The sequence below is a fragment of the Ovis aries genome, chromosome 22 (genome assembly GCF_016772045.2).
Source record: "Ovis aries strain OAR_USU_Benz2616 breed Rambouillet chromosome 22, ARS-UI_Ramb_v3.0, whole genome shotgun sequence".
In the NCBI taxonomy this organism is placed as follows: Eukaryota; Metazoa; Chordata; class Mammalia; order Artiodactyla; family Bovidae; genus Ovis; species Ovis aries.
This window is the reverse complement of record NC_056075.1, coordinates 11,059,365-11,078,458: the sequence shown is the minus strand read 5'-3', so window position 1 is coordinate 11,078,458 and position 19,094 is coordinate 11,059,365. Positions and strand designations below refer to the sequence as shown.

At 40.3% G+C, this 19,094-nt stretch overlaps 1 protein-coding gene, 1 long non-coding RNA gene and 1 other non-coding gene across 9 annotated transcripts in view; 2 read left to right on the top strand and 1 right to left on the bottom strand.

Annotated features, from left to right (window-relative positions):
• PANK1 (pantothenate kinase 1) overlaps nt 1-9,669 on the top strand; it is a 110,993-nt gene extending 101,324 nt beyond the window's left edge. For 3 of the 6 annotated variants that reach the window (XM_027960488.2, XM_060404948.1, XM_027960487.2), the window contains 3 exons: nt 11-134; nt 3,421-3,546; nt 8,153-9,669. In XM_027960488.2, the coding sequence (XP_027816289.1) occupies nt 11-134; nt 3,421-3,546; nt 8,153-8,212 (310 nt within the window). In that variant the 3' untranslated portion in view covers nt 8,213-9,669. Of the gene's footprint in view, nt 1-10; nt 135-3,420; nt 3,547-6,811 lie in introns of all 6 variants that reach the window. The other 3 variants (XM_060404946.1, XM_042238825.2, XM_060404947.1) reach the window with 1 other exon arrangement.
• On the top strand, nt 495-575 carry MIR107 (microRNA mir-107). Its single transcript, NR_107942.1, has one exon. It is a non-coding gene; the product is annotated as a microRNA mir-107 (primary transcript).
• Nucleotides 9,670-17,514: 7,845 nt separating the features above from the next.
• Nucleotides 17,515-19,094, bottom strand: part of LOC114110280 (uncharacterized) — a 31,238-nt gene continuing 29,658 nt past the window's right edge. For both annotated transcript variants that reach the window (XR_003586583.3, XR_009598096.1), the window contains one exon: nt 17,515-18,304. This is a non-coding gene — a long non-coding RNA (uncharacterized LOC114110280). The remainder of the gene's footprint in view (nt 18,305-19,094) is intronic.

Sequence of the window (19,094 nt, the reverse complement as noted above, 5' to 3'; positions counted from 1 at the left end):
TCCAACATAGCTTTGGCAACATGATGAGTAAGGAAAAGCGAGATTCCATCAGCAAGGAAGACCTCGCCCGAGCCACCCTCGTCACCATCACCAACAACATTGGCTCCATTGCTCGGATGTGTGCACTGAATGAGGTAAGGCCTTAACCTCGGGACGGCCATCTGTCATTCATAAACATCATTTTTGGCAGTGCAGTAACTGTTGACCCTCACAACACGACAGATCCTTGGAAAACCTGCTGTTTCTCATAATCATGCCTTATAGAACATGAGGCATGTGTGTTGGGGGAGGGAGAGGAGTATGTGTTTTATTTTTAAGGAGGCACTGGGTGATGACAAATAAAACCATCTAACCAGAGTAACACAGTAAAAATGACAGTCCATACTATAACCTCTCCAACCTCATGGACACACACCGATTGAACTGTGAGGGAAATCTCATGCATCCTTGTAAACAGTTGCAGGTAAAACATTCCACTTGCAATATTCGATATTCTCTCTGCTTTCAGCTTCTTTACAGTGTTGCCTTGTGGCATGGAGTTCAAGCAGCATTGTACAGGGCTATCAAAGCACAGAGAGCTTGCTACAGCTGAGGCCAGCCAGAGTCCCAGGCACAAGAAAGGGCAGAGTTGGTGACTGACAAAGCTTTGGTGACGTGTTTTAAAACGTTGCAAAATTACTTTGAGAAGAATAGAAACCTTTTCTGAAATACAAGATGCGTCAAGTAGAATAGTTCTCAGCGAGTTGTATTAGGAAGACAAGAAAGAGGCATTAGGATGTGGAATAAGTCATAGTAAAAGTATTAAAGAATCACTGTAGCCTCAGTAGTGGGGCTTCCCAGGTGGCGCTAATGGTAAAGACCCTGCGTGCCAACATTCTTGCCTGGAGAATCCCACGGACAGAGGAGCCTGGTGGGCTACAGTCCATGGGGTCACAAAGAGTCAGATACAACTAAAGCAACTTAGCACTGGAGCATCAGTAATAGAGTTTTCAAAATATGAATTTTCATAGAAATGTGACAGACATACAGAAGAGGGCTCAAATCACAAGGGTAGAGCTGACAAATTGTCAGATACACGTGCCTGTGTGCACACACACCTGTATAGCCACCACTCAGATCAAGAGTTAGAAGTCTACAGGTAGCTGCAGAAACCCTCTCCAGCCCCTTCCAGTTGAACAGTGGAATATTAAACAGGGTAGGAGGCAGCCTTTATGACAGGTGGGTGGCAGCCCTGCCTTTGAACTCTAGGGTTATGAAAGAGACACCCTCCTTTTATAGTATTGAACAGAATTTGTCACTGGCCTAGGGATCAGTGTCATGCTTTTTGTAAGCCCCCAGTTCGATTGGAGTTTAAATGAGGGTGGTATTCAGATGAAAGTATGTATTCCAGAGACATGCCTTTTCAAAGTCCACCATGGTCATGGGATTCACTTTAACAGAGAATTTATTTTTTGACATTAACCTTTGAGGAAGGTTTTCCTAAGAAGCCAAACAAGCCCTAGGACTAGTACGTGTATAGTTGGCTGTGCCCATAAACTCTCAAAGGTCACTTGGGTGGAATGTCTCCCATCCAATAGAGCAATAGGTGCTGTTTCCCCTGCTTTCCAGAGCTGCAGTGAGCCAGCGAATCTTTCTACAGGTATCATAATCACTTTACGAATAGAGTAACTGCTTGTATTTTTCACTTTTATTTCAGTGTCAATACCATTTATTGTTGGAGTATAGCGTTGCCATGGTACATACTATTAATAGTTGGCATAACCCTTTTGAATGTTGCTGTGGTGTTGAATGAATGAGAGGACTCACGGATCACTTGGGGCCAGGGTTCTGGTAGCCAACGTCCTGCCAGCCATTGCTTTGCTCCCTGGAGTCACTGATTGGAGGATCTTTGATTCCAGCCATTTCATGGAGGGATACCACATTTACTGACTCTAAAATATTGTTCTGTGATTACTGGAATGCTATCAAATAGTTCTCTACCAACTTTTAAAGTTTCTAGTTTCTATTCTTCTTTTTTTTGGAATAGAGAGTACAAACACATAATACAGAGCTCTGAAGTACAGTATACATGGAAATGAGTCACCACTGCCATCCCATCCCTCAATTTTAACCTCTCTAGAGGTAGCCATTGGTTTTAGCTTTTCTGTTTTGTTTTGACTCTATACTATCTGCATTATAGGATAAACATACTGAATCAGTATTTGATTTTTAAATTAAATGTCAGACTTTTCTTTAATGGAGTCTGAGTGTTATACCTTTTCTACTTCCACATTTTTAAAAAGAATTCTTCCATGTTTTCTTTGTCTCTTTTTTTCTTTTTAACCTTTATATCTTTGACCCACCTGGAATTTATTTGAAGTGGGTGTAGCTATCACATTCTAATGCCATTTCCCTTTCTTCTGGCTTCCTGCCAGAGTAATGCAGGACTGAAAGTTTGAGCAAGTCCTACCTGGGCAGTTTGTGGCTACAGTTCTTATTTGTGGAAACCTTAAAATTACCTCCCATACCCCTACCCAGGGAAAATGTTCACTGTGGTTGATAGATTTGTTAACATGTATTGTTGAAATCTGCGACAGTTAGAAAGTGATGTTCCCACACTCTGGTTGCTCTTGATAAATTGAACAGAAAATAATGCCAGATCCCAAGACTCTGTTGCCTTTTATGTGAGTGACCATAGCAACCGGCTCTGTGAGTGAGTGATGGTGAGCAGCGTCTGTGTGGCAGACAGGCTGAGTTCAGTGTGAGGCATGTGTTCAGAATGCAAATCTGTATCTGTGACAACAAAAATATAAATGCATTTTTCATTATCTTATTGTAACCCACATATTGATCAAACAGGATATTTCATCATATATCCTAAAGGGCGAAACTGGGTGTCATTTCTTTTTTGTATTTCCAGTGTTTGCAACAGAGCAACCTGACCAGACTTGTTAGATGAATAACTCATGCCATAACCATTTAATTTATGAATTGGTTGCGAGTTCTCTGATAGCCTAGTGGTTGGGATTTGGTACTGCCATCGCAGCACCAAAAACTTTTTTAAAAAATAGATAAAATTTATTAAAAAAAAATAATTTATAAGTTGATGATATTTTAGAGTTGGAAGTTTGGGGGATTGAAGGAATGCACAAGCAATTTAGATGAAATGTTGGGAGGTGAATTTTATATTAGACCCAAGGCAACCTAACATGATACCAGTAAACAAGCCCAATATCAGTCTCTGCCTCACCCATGCAAATTGTGGAATGAACTATGAGGTTGGTTTGGCTTCATCTTGGAAATCCTGAAAGAATTCTGCTTGACAACCACAAATTCACTCTGCAAGGCCCTGGAGCACAGTGATATACAAAGCACTGGGTCTGTTAAATGCTATTTTTATGCCATGGTTCACTGTTTCTCTTTCGTTTTTTCTTTTCCCAGAATATTGATAGGGTTGTGTTTGTTGGGAATTTTCTCAGAATCAATATGGTCTCCATGAAGCTGCTAGCCTACGCCATGGATTTTTGGTCCAAAGGACAGCTAAAAGCTCTGTTTTTGGAACACGAGGTAAGTTGAGTTCACATGGACTTAACTGTCCTCCGTGGACACTTTTGGGTTGTCTAACATGTGAGCAGGTTCCTTGGTTTGTATTCATGCAAAAGATGAGGAAGAACAGTATATGAAGTGGAAGCTCTCTTATCCAACAATCAAGGCTGCTGCTGTTGCTGCTGCTGCTGCTGCTGCTGCTGCTGCTGCTGCTGCTGCTGCTGCTGCTGCTGAGTCGCTTCAGTCGTGTCCGACTCTGTGCGACCCCATAGATGGCAGCCCACCAGGCTCCTCTGTCCCTGGGATTCTCCAGGCAAGAACACTGGAGTGGGTTGCTGATTTCCTTCTCCAATGCATGAAAGTGAAAAGTGAAAGTGAAGTTGCTCAGTCATGCCCGACTCTTAGCGACCCCATGGACTACAGCCCACCAGGCTCCTCCATGGGATTTTCCAGGCAAGAGTACTGGAGTGGGGTGCCATTGCCTTCTCTGACAATCAAGACTAGTAGATGGTTAATTTTTTTTTAAGTTAAGAAATGAGTGATCCTAGGAAAATACCTCCCTATTTTCAACATTCTGTTTTAATATAAAATGTATAAATGTTCATTTGCTCACCAATTTTTTGAGGTAGGTAGGTCTAAGACCTAATTTTGAGCATGGGTTCTGTTGATGGGAGCTTTGTAATTGTCTTTTTTTCCATAATCCACAGTATTATGTACCTTTTTGATTTTTGGCTTGTTTCTTTAAAGTAGATCAAGAAATTAAAGATACTTATGAAGTAATTTGGTTGCAAAATCATTCTAAATTATCCCAATCTTTCATATGCACAATCTACCTAAATAGAGGGCAACAGTTGTGACTACCTTTTTCAATCTTCGTTGCATTTTTTTTCAATATTGAGATAGAATTAGCACATAACCCTGTGTAAGTTTAAGGTATAGAATAATGATTCAATATATGTATATATTATAAAATGGGTTATGATTAATAGCATAAGGTTAGTTATCATCCACCACCACACATTATTACAAAGATTTTTTTCCTTGTAATGAGAACTTTCAACATTTACTCTCCTAACAACTTTCACTATTATTAACTAGCTTTTTTTCATCTTTTTAAAGAATTGAACTGGATTTTCATAGAGGTAACCATTCATCTTGTACTCTTTTTATTGGTTTTGGTGGTATATAATTACATTTAGATTATTACATTAACAATGAAATCATCATAAACAAATTTGAGGATAAACACAACTGACCCTTAGCAAATAACCCAGTCGATGAGAACAGAAGTGTTCAGACTACTCTTAGTAACCTGGTAGCCTGGAGAGGCTAGTGTGCTAGACATTAGGCAGCCTGTTTACAGAAGTAGAGAGCTCTGATTAATTCAGAGTCCCTTATATCCAGTTTCTACGCTAATAGAAATTGGAGGTTTCTAAGAGTGGGTAGGGGGGCCCTCTTTTCTTCCCACCTTCTCTATCCTCCTTTAAAATCGACACTGTAGGGTTTCCCTTGTGGCTCAGTGGTGAAGAATTCGCCTACCTGCGCAGGAGACACAGGTTCGATCCCTGTCTGGGAAGACCCCACTCGCCGTGGAGCCCTGAGCCAGCGCTCTCGGGCCCACAAGCTGCACCTGTCGAGCCCGTGTGCCACAACTACTGAAGCGTGTTTGCCATGCTCAACGGGAGAAGCCGCTGCAGCGAGAAGCCTGAGCGCTGCAGCTGGAGCGTAGCCCCGCTCACCACGAGAGGCAAGCCCGCAGGGCAGCGAAGACCCAGCACAGCCAAAACTAGATTCATTAACTTTAACATGGAAGAAACTAAAACCAATGCTGTAGAAAGCAGCTCTTTATCATTAGCAGGCACCGGGTGCCTCAGATAGAATGCGGCAGGAAGAACAGGAAGGGTCATAAATTTCCGTTGTAATATTGTGGCATTTTTCTCATTTCCAAATTGAATTATTTATTTGAAAAGTTGCTGATGCATTTGTAAGTTTTTTAGGGCTCTCTAAACCTATGTTCAGTTTGATTAAAGCATATAAAACAATAGGAAGTTAAATACGAAAGAGTGAAAGGCCGATGATAGACATGAATACTAAAGAAAGTTTTTGTTTTTGTGGCTTTATGCAGGCTAAGAAATGATGATAATTTTTTTGTGGGGAGGATGGGGAGTCAGAATTTTCACTTTCCTGGAGAAGGAAATGGCAACCCACTCCAGTGTTCCTGCCTGGAGAATCCCAGGGACAGGGGAGCCTGGTGGGCTGTCGTCTCTGGGGTCGCACAGAGTCGTACATGACTGAAGCGGCGGCAGCAGCAGCAACAGCAGTGACTATATAACATCCAGCTGAAGACTAGCAGGGCGGTACTCTTTCTGCCCCCTTCTGATGCCTATGTCAGAAGCTTTCTCTATCTCCTTTATACTTTAATAAAACTTTATTACACACACACACAAAAGAATTTTCACTTTCCTTCCCCCAACCAGAGCATCTCCCTTTCTCTCTACTTAGTTAATCGATTTTCCTTGTAAAGTTTTGTTTAAAAAAATACAATGAAAAAGAAAAACACTCTTCTGGATATCTGTGCTAAGTCGCTTCAGTTGTGTCCGACTCTTTGCGACCCTGTGGACATCAGCCCATCAGGTTCCTCTGTTCATGGGATTCTCCAAGGAAGAATACTGGAGTGAGTTGCCATGCCCTTCTCCAGGGGATCTTCCTGACCCAGGGACTGAACCTGCATCTTCTGCGGCTCCTGCATTGCAGGTGGATTCTTTACCACTGAGCCACTGGGGAAACCCTAGTGTTACTACATTTAGCAATCAAAAATATAGGACACAGTTATTTTATCTAGCATTTCTCTGTTTTATCTGACAACCCTAAGTTATGATCCTCTTGGACTAAGAATACAAATGCTGGATGCCATCAGGGATTAAAAGCCATCTACAGGGGCACTCAGGTAGTTAGTTGATGGTAAGATAGGGAGTAAGACCCAATGTTTGGGGGAAACCCACTTCTCTGGGTATAAAGTCATATCCTTCATACAGTCTTAGACCTCTGGATGATAGCTATGGTTTGTTGCTAAGTGTTAAACTCAGTCTCTATGGCCAGTGAAAATAGAGCATTTTTGTATCTCCTTGTAGGTACTTCTCAGAAAATTCTCTACCTCCTTGGGTTCACTCTCAGTTAGGCAGGTCTTTCTGGAGGAAGGTATGGAGAGAGAACTTTTGGGAGGGCTGGTAAGGTGGCTTTCCTGCCCTGCCTGGAGTCCTCACTCCGTCTCGTTCATTTCACTTAGATGAGTGAGCATCTCCTAAGAGAAGTGGACTCCCCAGGTGGCCCGGTTGTAAAAGAATCTGCCTACCAATGCAGGAGACACAGAAGATGCTGGTCTGATCCCTGGGTCAGGAAGATTCCCTGGAGGAGGAAATGGCAACCCACTTCAGTATTCTTGAAAGAGGAGCCTGGTGGGCTACAGTCCATAGGGTTGCAAAGAGTCGGACCTGAGTGAGCATGCAGATGCATGTATCTTGGAACCTAAAAGAAATAGTCTAGCAGAGCAGTTGAGAACACAGGCTCTCACTGACTTGGAGACCTTAGTCAAGGACTACTTCTCCATTCTGTTTTAGCTTTTGTAAAATGAAGTGATAATAGTATTTGTCTCATAAAGTTATTGTGAAAATTAAGTGAAGAAATTCATATAAAGTTCTTAGAACAATTTCTAGCTTATTGCAAGCCCTTATAGCAAGCCCAATAAATGTTAGCAGTTGGCGGTGGAGGCAGAGATCCCTGCTGAGTAGTATTCTGACATCTGCCACCCATTTCTTCCAGGAAGTAACCATGGAGCCAGGCAAATGCCAGAGAAGAGGCATCTCCTGCCTTTTGGAAGCCAACTTCTCTAAAAATTTCTGGTTTTCAGGTTCTTTCATTTTACAGATGAGAGAAGCTTAGAGTTCCTTCCCGTGAGACATTACAACTTCGGAGTCAGACAGATTTTGCGATTGAGCCCCGGGACAAGGCATGTGACCCTGAAGGGGTGATTTACTTTATTACCTTCCATTTCTCAGCTGTGGAGTGGGGGTAATAATGTGAATTTTGCCATGACAAGGATTAAAATGCAATAATTATAATCCGAAATATCCTAAAAATACTCAACAGCAAGGTCGTAGTGTATACTGTGGTGCTAGAGATTTTTCTAAGCACTTTACATCTGTTAATTTATTTAATGTATATAAGCAAATAGATACGCAGTGCATTTATTATTATTATTCTATCATGCTTCATACCAGAGTTCAGGTTTTAAATTTCTCATTATCTACAGCTTCCCAGGTGGTGCTAGTGGTAAGAACCCGCCTGCCAATGCAGGAGACAAAGAGCTGTGGGTTCAATCCCTGGGTCAGGAAGGTGCCCTGGAGGAGGGCATGGCAACCCACTCCAGTATTTTTTCCTGGAGAATGCTATGGACAGAGGAGCCTGGTGGGCTACGGTCCATAGGGTCTCAAAGAGCCAGACGTGAATGAGTGACTGAGCATGCACGCACACACAGCATTAATGGGCAGCATTCCTCAAATTATGAAAAACAGCAGGTATTGGGCCAAGGTTCAGAGATAATCATACAGAAGTTTTCCCATTGTTGTAGGGTTACTTTGGAGCTGTCGGGGCACTGTTGGAACTGTTCAAAATGCCTGCTGACCAGTAGAGATGAGCCATAGACATGAAGCAGCCCTCTGTGAGGACAGGGACGCAAGCTCTGCTGCTGGAGAGGGTGAGAGCCACTGGGACGGAAGCCAAGCCATTATGGCAGATGAACCTGCTGGATTTGTACATAGTTTAAAATCCTTCTTGCTGATCTTTTACTCTTGGGTTTTGAGCTTATGATTCAAAGTGGGGAATACAAGAGTTTTTTCTGTATACTGTATTTTTAAAAAAAGAAAAACATTTGTGCAGCGTGGCCAAACCTACCAATTTTATGCATTGACTTTGAAAAATTGAATGATGTTTAAAGAAGGACCTGAAATGTAAGTGCTGGTTATTTTTCTTCTGGGGTTTACTGATCAGTGTGATAATTTTTAATTTCATTTAGTAATGACTCTAGAAGATTTTACCTTGACATATTTTTCATGACGTTTCATGATTTGCTGTTGGTTTCAAATGAAACTACAAATCTGGCATGTTTTACTGTGAACACTATTTTGTTTGTTTGTTTGTTTGTTTACCTTTTTTCGGTCTTGTTTTTTCTGTTTGACTGTCTTATGGAAAAAGAGAATCCTTCCCCAATTCTGTCCTCTCCCCTCCCCCCACCCCCACAACACATTCATTCTTTAATGTCCTTGTTCATATTAATCAAGGTGCTGACCAACTCAACACAAAGTTAAGCACGAGATCTAAAGCTCTCACAAGTGCCCTTGAAGAGGAAACTCTGAAGAAGTGTTCATGAATTTAGTGAGTCTGGCAAAAGTTGAAAATTATTAATATATGCAATTTTGTCATCACCCTTATGAACATAAAGTGTTGCATTGAATTTCTTTTATGTTCGGTTATAATATTACATTGAAATGTTCTCTGATTAAATGTCCTCGTCCATGCAGAGCATGTGAGTGGCAGCAAATCCTGTGCAAGATGCTGGAATTTACAGGGAAAGTCTCCCGGTAGATGAATGTTCACACTGGGATGTTTAGGAGAAGTCATGGGTTGAGGTGTCATCTAGTAATATCTGTGTTTTGTACATGTATGTACCTAGGAGCTTTGTAACAATGCCTCTTAAATAATAACAAACTTTTTAATTTAATATATTTTAGACTGAAAACTGTATTTCAATCCCACTTTCTAAAATTAAAAAAAAAATTATGATACTGATCTATATTTTTTTTTTCTGTTTGAAAGATATCATTGGGACCGATGGGTAGCTTTAAAATGAGAGCTTTGTACAGATATTGAAGCACATGAGATCTAATGATTTAGAACTAATTAATCTTTTGAATTGAGCATATTGTCGAAAGGGATTTTTGAAGGGCAGTACCATTGTTCCATGATAAACTTTCCTTCTTTGCCTTCTGGGCACCATCTTTAATTTCCATTATCTTCAAGTCTTGAAGAAGTTGATGTTAATGAAAGTATACTCTTGTCTGGTTGAAATAAAGCCTGTTTCTGTTGTGATTTGTTTTAGTGTATACGTCATTTTCATGTCTTAACCTTCATGTCCATATTATCTGCTTTTATATCATAAAATGAATATGTGTTATACTTCAGCTACTCTACATTTCATAATTTGAAGCTTTCACATAAGCTTGGTAAGGTCCAAAACACTGTCTTCAGTTAAAGCTGTAGTGTAGCCCTATGCAAGGATTTATTTTTTTAATATAGCTTTATTGTTCTTACACAACTAACTCCTTATTTCCAAAATTCTGAAAGAGTTGCAAAATTTGGTCATCACAAAAACATTTGATCAACTTCCACCTGGCTTAAAAAAAGTTCCAGAAACTAAGAGGTTTTTGAAAAAGGTAAGTGTGAAAACCCACATATCGTCTGTGACAGTACCTGTTTCAGATTGTTCTCTTCCATTCCTGCTCTCATCCGTCAGGGAATAGTACCCCTTGGATCCTGGTTCTTCAAAAGAAATCAAGGCATGTTAGTGCAACTACATAATTTTTAAATTATCTGGAATCACTTGATCTCACATTACAAATATATATAACATTGGTTTAGCTGAGGAAATAAATTACTCCATTATACAAATATCAGTTATATGTTGGCTACTTATAGCCAGCCTTTTTTTTTTTTTTTTAAACAATGAGGGAGTAGTACCCAGAGGAATTTTTTTACATTCACTTGAATAACAGACACTTTGGCTCAACATCATGAAGAAATTTGGCAAGACTAAGAATGCTAAAGCTGAAACTCCAATACTTGGCCACCTCATGTGAAGAGCTGACTCATTGGAAAAGACCCTTATGCTGAGAGGGATTGGGGGCAGGAGGAGAAGGGGACGACAGAGGATGAGATGGTTGGATGGCATCACCGACTCGATGGACATGAGTTTGAGTGAACTCCGGGAATTGATGATGGACAGGGAGGCCTGGCATGCTGTGACTCATGGGGTTGCAAAGAGTCGGACACGACTGAGCAACTGAACTGAAGAATGCTTATCTTGAACTCCATGAAGTCAGGGTGACCAGAAGGTCCACAGCAGGGCATCTGGTTGTGAGGCAGCTTCTGTTTGAATCCAGCCTATCCACTGATGAGCTGTGTGGGCAAGTAGTTAACCCTCTCTTTAAATCCGCTTTCTCATTCATATGTGTGCATATGAGTGCTAAGTCGCTTCAGTCGTGTCCGACTCTTTGTGACCCTATGGACCATAACCCACCAGGCTCCTCTGTCCATGTGATTCTCCAGGCAAGAATACTGAAGTGGGTTGCCATGCCCTCCTCCACAACATCTTCCCAACTCATGGGTCGAACCTGTGTCTCTTATGTTTCCTGCATTAGCAGGCAGGTTCTTTACCACCAGCGCCACTTGGGAAGCTGTTTCTCACTTATAAAATGAGGCAAATAGTAGTTTTTACCTGTATACTTAAAAAGCTTAGCACAGGGGTTGATACACAGTATCTAGTTCATTAATGCTAGCTATGCTGAAAAAAAGAAAAATAGATGTTTTTTTTAAATGAACAGGTTAAATCGGTGATTTCTAACCTGGAATGTGGGGAACCCATTTTAGCATGAAAATACTATATAGGTCTCAATATGCTAGTCTACATCTACAGCCCCACATCCACAATTCTGAAATCCCAAACTCTTAATATTTATCTTGATAATTCATTTCACAGAAAAAGTTGACTTGAGCATTATTTATGACACTTTGGAGGTTTCTACACGTTGCAAAGAAATTAATGTGTTTGATTACAAGGTACTGCCCCATACCCTACTAAGGGTGTTAATTAGGTAGGGAAGCATTCTGAATTTTGAAACGCATCTGGTGCCAAGAGTTTCAGATAAAGGAATTGTGGAAATACTTACCTTGTATTCTTCAGTTTATGTATTCTTCATCCATCTTTACATGGATTCAGAGTCCCTTTGTTGAGAACCACTGTTACAGGTAATTTATACTTGACATCATTCAGTTGTACAAGGAATATTAAGAAGTTATTTTGTGCCAGGAAGGGGCACTGAGTAGACTAGGAGGAATAGGTTATAACCGCCTCCTATCAAGTGTGGGGAAGACAGACGTCTTCAACCAACCATATAATTTCAGGTGTCATTCATTCATTCACAGATATGCACAGCAGTAAACAAAGCTCAGACCCATCCTCAGAGAGCTTACATTCTGGAAGGGAAGACAGATAACATTACTAATCACATAATGTTATATCAGTACTACAAAGGGGAAAAAGTAAGATAGAGGGGCCAGAGAGCGAGGTAATTCTGTTGAGAAAATGAAAAGGAGCAATTTCTTTGGTTAGAATGCTCAAACACAACCTCTCTTAGAGGGTGAGGCTGGAGCAGAGTTGAATAAAGTTGAGGACACACCATGGAAACACCTGGGAGAAATTCTTGCACTCCCGGGAAATGTCAGTGGAAGTGGTAAGGAACTGTAAGGAGGCCGGTGAGCCTGGAGTCAACCATGGGCAGAGTGGTGGGAAATGTAGTTCTAACTAGCCGTGGACTAGGTCCTGTTTGAAGTCCTCCAAGTGAGGATAGAAAGCTCAACTTGAAGGAGACATTGGGCCTCTCTCCTGGAGGAGGGTACAAGCAAAGGTTTCACAGAGCCTTAACCAACAAGCCCAGAGCACCGAGCGGACCAGGAGGGGAGAGAGCAGGCTGAGAGAAGCACAGAGGGGAGAAGCAGCCTTGCTTATTCAGGAAACCGGATGCTGTCTGCTTCAGCCGGGCTGTGGTTAGTGAGAGAAAAACCAGATGCAGGAGAGAGGGCCACGGCCAGAGTCTGAAAGGACTCGTATTCTGGTCTTTTCTGTGGTCAGTGTGGAGCCGTCAGGTCAGAGAGTTTCAAGTAATGTGAAACTAGAATTAATCTGGCTTCAAAGTAATAGTAGAGCAAAAGGTCCTATTACCGTGAATAACCCGGGTATTGTGCTTTTGGATACATACTATTCCATTATCACGGTTACTTTATTTCCTCCACTGTGCCAAACCTCGTGCAGGAGCTGCTTAGTGGACCACATTTCTCTGTAACTAAGATGGTTATATAAACTCTTGAGCATTTTCCCACAGGACAAAGGCTACGACTAGTAGCTACAGTTCTGTTGTGGTTCTGTTTAGTGAGCGGGAAGGTTTCACCATCAGAGATTACCATAAACTCCATCACTGGTGAGAACTGTTTAGAGAGAAGGCACTTAAAAAAAAAAGAAAGAAAGAAGGCACTTTTCCTCCCAGTGACCAGAAGATGATCCTTCCAAATTTGTTGAAGAAGATTTAATGAATGCACCTTTTCTACACGGTCTTCTAGGTACTCACTCATTCTCTCTTCATCTATTTGCTTTTGACTGAATGCCTATGGTCCGGAAGGCACTGGATAACATTCAGAATACATTCTTTTGTGAATAAGACAACAAGATCCCTTCTTTCATTTGGCTTCCATTCTGGTGAGGGAAAATTGACTTTAAGCAGAGACCAATAAATAAATGAGAAAACAATCAGATAGTGATAAATGCTACAAAAGAAACAGGGTGATACAATAGGAAAGAAAAAGACTTCCCTTCGTCACGGATGTAGGGGTATGCTCAGTCGCTTCAGTCATGTCTGACTCTTTGCGACCTTACAGATGTAGCCTGCCAGGCTCCTCTGTCCTTAGGATTTCCCAGGAAAGAGTACTAAAGTGGGTTGTCATGCCCTCCTCCAGAGGATCTTCCCAACCCAGGGATCAAACCTGCGTTTCCTGTGTCTCCTGCGCTGTGGGCAAATTCTTTACCCACTGAGTTGCCTGGGAAATCAGATGGGCATGAAATGCAAATATGATTAAGTTATGGCCTCAGCTTCTAAGGAATGCCGGTGAGTTCATCTTGCTTTCATTCATTACCACCACCTCCATGAAAATGAAAGATACTTTGGGGAAGCAGTTTGATGGCTAACCCATCTTATAAGCTTTGGGTATTTAATTTAGTTCACACATGTATGGTCATAGTTCTCTGACCAGGGCTTGAACCCACAACTCATGGAAGCACAGAGTCTTAAGCACTGAACTACCATAGAATTGCCTCATCTCAGAGTCTCTTATAAAACTTCTCGGAAATTTAGAAATAAAAATTTAAGCAAGGATATATTATCAAATTTGAGAGTGCTAATTAATTAGAGACATTCAAAATATGTAAAAATTAAGCAATACGCTTCTAAGTAATCAATAGGTCAAATAAGAATCACAAAGAAAACAGAAAATACATTGAAATGAATGAAAATTTCAACAGAACATGCCAAAGCTTTGTTGCATGCAGTTAAAGCAATGCTTAGGGAGAAATTTATAGCTATAAATATTACTTAACCATAAAAAGAATGAAGTACTGGTATCTATTACAACATGGATTAACCGTGAAACTGCTGTGCTAAGTGAAAGGGGCTAGTTTCAAAAGACAATCTGCCTTCAATACAGGAGACCCAGTTTTGATCCCTGAGTTAGGAAGATCCCCTGGAGTAGGGCATGATAACCCATTCCAATATTCTCGCCTGGGAAATCCCATGGACAGAGGAGCTTGATGGGCTACCGTCCATGGGGTAGCAAAGAGTCGGACTCAACTGAGAGATTAAACCATCACACAATATAGAGATAGTTAATTAGCGGTTTCCTAAGTCTAAGGATTTGGGAGAAATGAGTTACTGCCCATTGTTATGAGCACATCATGTGAAATGCCAGACTGGATGATACACAAGCTGGAATCAGGATTGCCAGGAGAAATATCAATAACCTCAGATATGCAGATGACACCACCCTTATGGTAAAAAGTAAAGAGGAGCTAAAGAGATTCTTGATGAAAGGGAAAGAAGAGAGTGAAAAAGTTGGCTTAAAACTCAACATTCAAAAAATGAAGATCATGGCATCTGGTCCTATCACTTCCTGGCAATAGATGGGGAAACAGTGGAAACGGTGGCTGACTATTTTTCTGGGCTCCAAAATCACTGCAGATGGTGATTGCAGTCATGAAATTAAAAGACACTTACTCCTTGGAAGAAAAGCTATGACCAACCTAGACAGCATATTAAAAAGCAGAGACATTACTTTGCCAACAAAGGTCTGTCTAGTCAAAGCTATGGTTTTTCCAGTAATTATGTATGGATGTGAGATATGGACCATAAAGAAAGCTGAGTGCCAAAGAATTGATACTTTTGAACTGTGGTATTGGAGAAGACTCTTGAGAGTCCCTTGGACTGCAAGGAGATCAAACCAGTTAATCCTAAAGGAAATCAGTCCTAAATATTCATTGGAAGGACTGATGCTGAAGCTGAAGCTCCAATACGTTGGCCACCTGATGCAAAGAACTTAATCATTAGAAAAGACTGTGATGCTGGAAAAGATTGAAGGCAGGAGGAGAAGGGGACAACAGAGGATGAGATGGTTGGATGGCATCACTGACTCAATAGACGTGAGTTTGAGCAAGCTCCGGGAGTTGGTAATGGACAGGGAAGACCTGGCATGGGGTCACAAAGAGTTGGACTTAACTGAGCAACTGAATTGAATTCTCTTGTACGTTCCTTGAATCATCACATTTTCGGACACAATAACCAAGTGCATTTAGTCAAATGTGTATCACAGAGTTGATGTGGTAACAATAATAAATCATAAATGCCAGCAAAAATAAATGCCAGCAGCCTCAGTCCCCAGTTGTCTCCATTTTCTTTTTTTTAACAAATGAATTTCTCTTTTAATTTTTGCTCTTACAGCTTAAGAAGAGTTTTAATTTTCCCCTTTGGTTGTAAAGCAGCTAGAAAGAATTGGATCTTTTTAATATTAGACTTTTCCTTCTCTCTTTTCTTCCCTCTGCTTTCCCTCTGTTCATGAAATTTGCAGCTGCTGTTCTAACCAGGTTTGGCATCTAAAAAATCTTGCCATTTGGCTGCGATAATGTGTCCAGTGAATTATGTCTATTTTAGCATGTTCCATAGTGAGGCAGGTGGTATATGTCTTCTGTATCTTTAAGAGATATGTAAATTGTAATTTTCAAAGAAAACTTAAATGTTGAAATAATTGCTTTTTCATTAACTATTCAAGTTAACTTACCCTGACTGGTTAATATTCTTTTATGGAATGTTCTCAGACTACACTTTCCAGCATTTGTGTTGTGTGTATGTGCTTGTGTGTGTGTGTGTGTGTGTGTAGACATGGTGCACTGGGGAACAGATAAAGCCCAGTGTTAATCCTGCCAGTAATGCATCTGGAATTTATATTAGAACTATAATTTACACAGAGTATATTTTTAAATTCAATACTTGAACAGTTTGTCAAATGTCACATTATTTTAAAAATAGGCCAAGAGTATTTTTGTATTAAGTTCCACAAGTGTGTGGGTTGAAATTAGGCCAGTTAAACAGGATCGTGAATGTTAAGCAGGAATATTTTTAAGCAGTCTCCTTTGGGGTTTGATGACAATTTATGCTGGAATTATAAATTTTGAAACAAGCAGTCACTCTTGTCTGTCTGTTCACGTGCCAACATCAACACTGAATTTATCAAGTAGTTATTTATGCAATGTTTAGACAAGCAAAATGAGATGGAGAAGACAGGCAATTATCTGTAGATCCTACCCACACAGCTTTCAGTGATGGCAGAGAAAATGGCTTGGTTTTTGAGAACAATTGAGTTTTGTTGACTGTACCCTGAATATTCAGTTAATTACACAATTCTTCCTGTCCTTTAGCCTGTGTTTCTACAGCCAATGCCTGACCTCAGCTGTCCTGACCTCACAGCCTCGACCATGGTCATTAATTAACCATGATGACTACTCAGCAAAATCAGACTGGAGGAATATCTGTGCATCACAAAGTTGGTCTCAGAGAACCTTAAGGACCATTTCATCTGTAGCATAATCTGTTTTCGTGGCCATAGAGAAAGACATTGAATATGACCAAGATGTAACCACCCTTTGATATTAAAAAAAAAAAACCTTTCTAAAATGGTATATGACATTAAGATTTGCTTTAAAAAGAAAACACCAAATTATGTCTAGTTTTGGGATGCCAAGCAAATTCCAAATATATTTGTATACAAACTTTAAGACTTATCAACTCATTACATAATGCTAACTACTGATTAATTATTGCTCTTGTCCGCAAAGAGTCGGACAAGACTGAGCGACTTCACTGTCTGTCACTGTATTCTAATTGTTAATTAGGTTTATTTATACTCTGCTGCTGCTGCTGCTGCTAAGTCACTTCAGTCGTGTCCGACTCTGTGCAACCCCATAGACGGGAGCCCACCAGGCTCCCCTGTCCCTGGGATTCTCCAGGCAAGAATACTGGAGTGGGTTGCCATTTTCTTCTCCAAAGCATGAAAGTGAAAAGAAAAAGTGAAGTCGCTCGGTCGTGTCCAACTCTTTGCGACCCCATGGACTGCAGCCTACCAGGCTCCTCTGTCCATGGGATTTTCCAGGCAAGAGTACTGGAATGGGGTGCCATCGCCTTCTCCGTTATTTATATACTAGATTAGTTTTTAATTTATTTTTATTTGGAGGATAACTGCTTTACACTGTTGTGTTGGATTCTGCCACACAACAACGTGAATCAGCCATAGGTGTACGTATGTACCCTACCTCTTGAACCTCCCTCCCACCCCCCATCCCATCCCATCCTTCTAGGTTGTCAGGGGGCACCAGGTTGAGCTCCTTCTGTCATACAACTACTAATGTTTTAATGTCAGCTTATTGATTCAGTGCTGCAAAAGAGAATCTAGAAGCAATAATGGAGTCTTACATTTCAACTCAGGGGAAATTAGTTTTGATCGTTCAAGTGGTAAGTTACAAAACTATGCTAAAGCTTCACCCAAAGCAAGTATGAGAAGTGAAAATTACACTTTATGCTTTTATTCTCATTTTTAATTCCTAAATAAATGTTGAACAACTGTTTAGGGAATATCAGTTAGGAAGGAGTCAATTTATTAGCCTGCTTTGAACTCTTTTGAACTCTCACAGTTTCTGACCTGGCACTGGAGGAAGAGGGAGGGATTGGGACAGGGATGACCTTTAACATTCTTCCAAACCTGCACTTCTGATTCTAAGAATCAGACACTGAGCCTGCCCTTTATAAAATTATCACTTTTATGAGAAAAAAAAGTGTTAACACAGAAAAGAGTTCGTAAGAAGGACAGCTCTGAGGATTAAGCCGTTCACGTGCCTGGCACTCCATGTACGTAACCTCCTTTAATGTACCCAGCATATGAACACGGCGGGCATTCCTGTCTCACCTCACAGAAAAGATCAAGGTTTGGAGAGGTAAAGGAGCATACCCATGATCATGTACCAGTCATCAAGGATCTTGAAATGGCCTTCTGGGAAAAATCAAGGTTTCTCTGAGTTCAAGTAATCCAGATATTTGCTTCCATTTTCCGAAAGGGATTGTATATAGATACAGTGCCTGATTGTGTAATTCTCACTGCTATCATTCATCTTATTGAAATTTCCTCATGCCCAGGCTCAGGATTTCACACTGGCTGATCCGAGGTCTCAGTTCAAGGACTTTCCTTCTTTGTTACTCAGTTAATGTTGCCATTCCACCACTTGGCCTTCTCTTTTTCTTTTCTTCATACTTCCACTACATTTTACACAAACACTGATGCTAGGCTTGCGCTTCTAGAGTTCCTATAAAACAGAAAACAAGAAACTTACTGACTACATTTTTCTGAGGTTAAAATAATTTGTATTTCATCTAGTCCAAGTAGAAATACTTGGGTCTACAAAACACTGACTTGTCATTGTGAAGACGCATGTCAAAATTATTTTTGTAAAATGGAATAATTATTGACTCCTATATCAATTTCCTCTATTATGATTTGAAATAAATTCTATTCTAGTCAATCCCTTACACTTCTTAGCTGTGATATGACTTAGAAGACTTATATTTCTCATGAAACAGCTCATCTTGAGGTGATTTTTTAACCGGTTCAATTATTTTGAAAGAGAGGGATATAGAAATTTTGGTATTTGGCTTTTAGTATTTCTCATTAGATTTAAAATATTTAGTTTCAGCAAGTAAACCTTTTCTCAATAGCTAATATTTAAATAACATACTGTTTTTGTCTTGATTATAGTTTATATTAGGAAGACCTTGTCTTCTAAATCCACTGCCATCCTTAAAGAGAGTTAGAAGAGGAGTTCTTTATTGAGTTATTTTTATTCCTATCCAACATTTTTGTCCTTAGAAATGATGTAGGTCAAAGACAGTATTCTTTTTTTCAAATGAAATCCTACATTCTCAATAACTTAGCCCAGCATCATTACTAAAATAATTGTATCATCTCAGATGTCAAGTGGCTTTTATAGAAGGAGATGCCCAGAATATAGAGTATCTTAAAGTGTGGTGTAGGCCAACATGCCTCAGAATAACCTGGAGGGTTTGCTTAACATGACTATTTGCAAGGGTGGGGAGGTT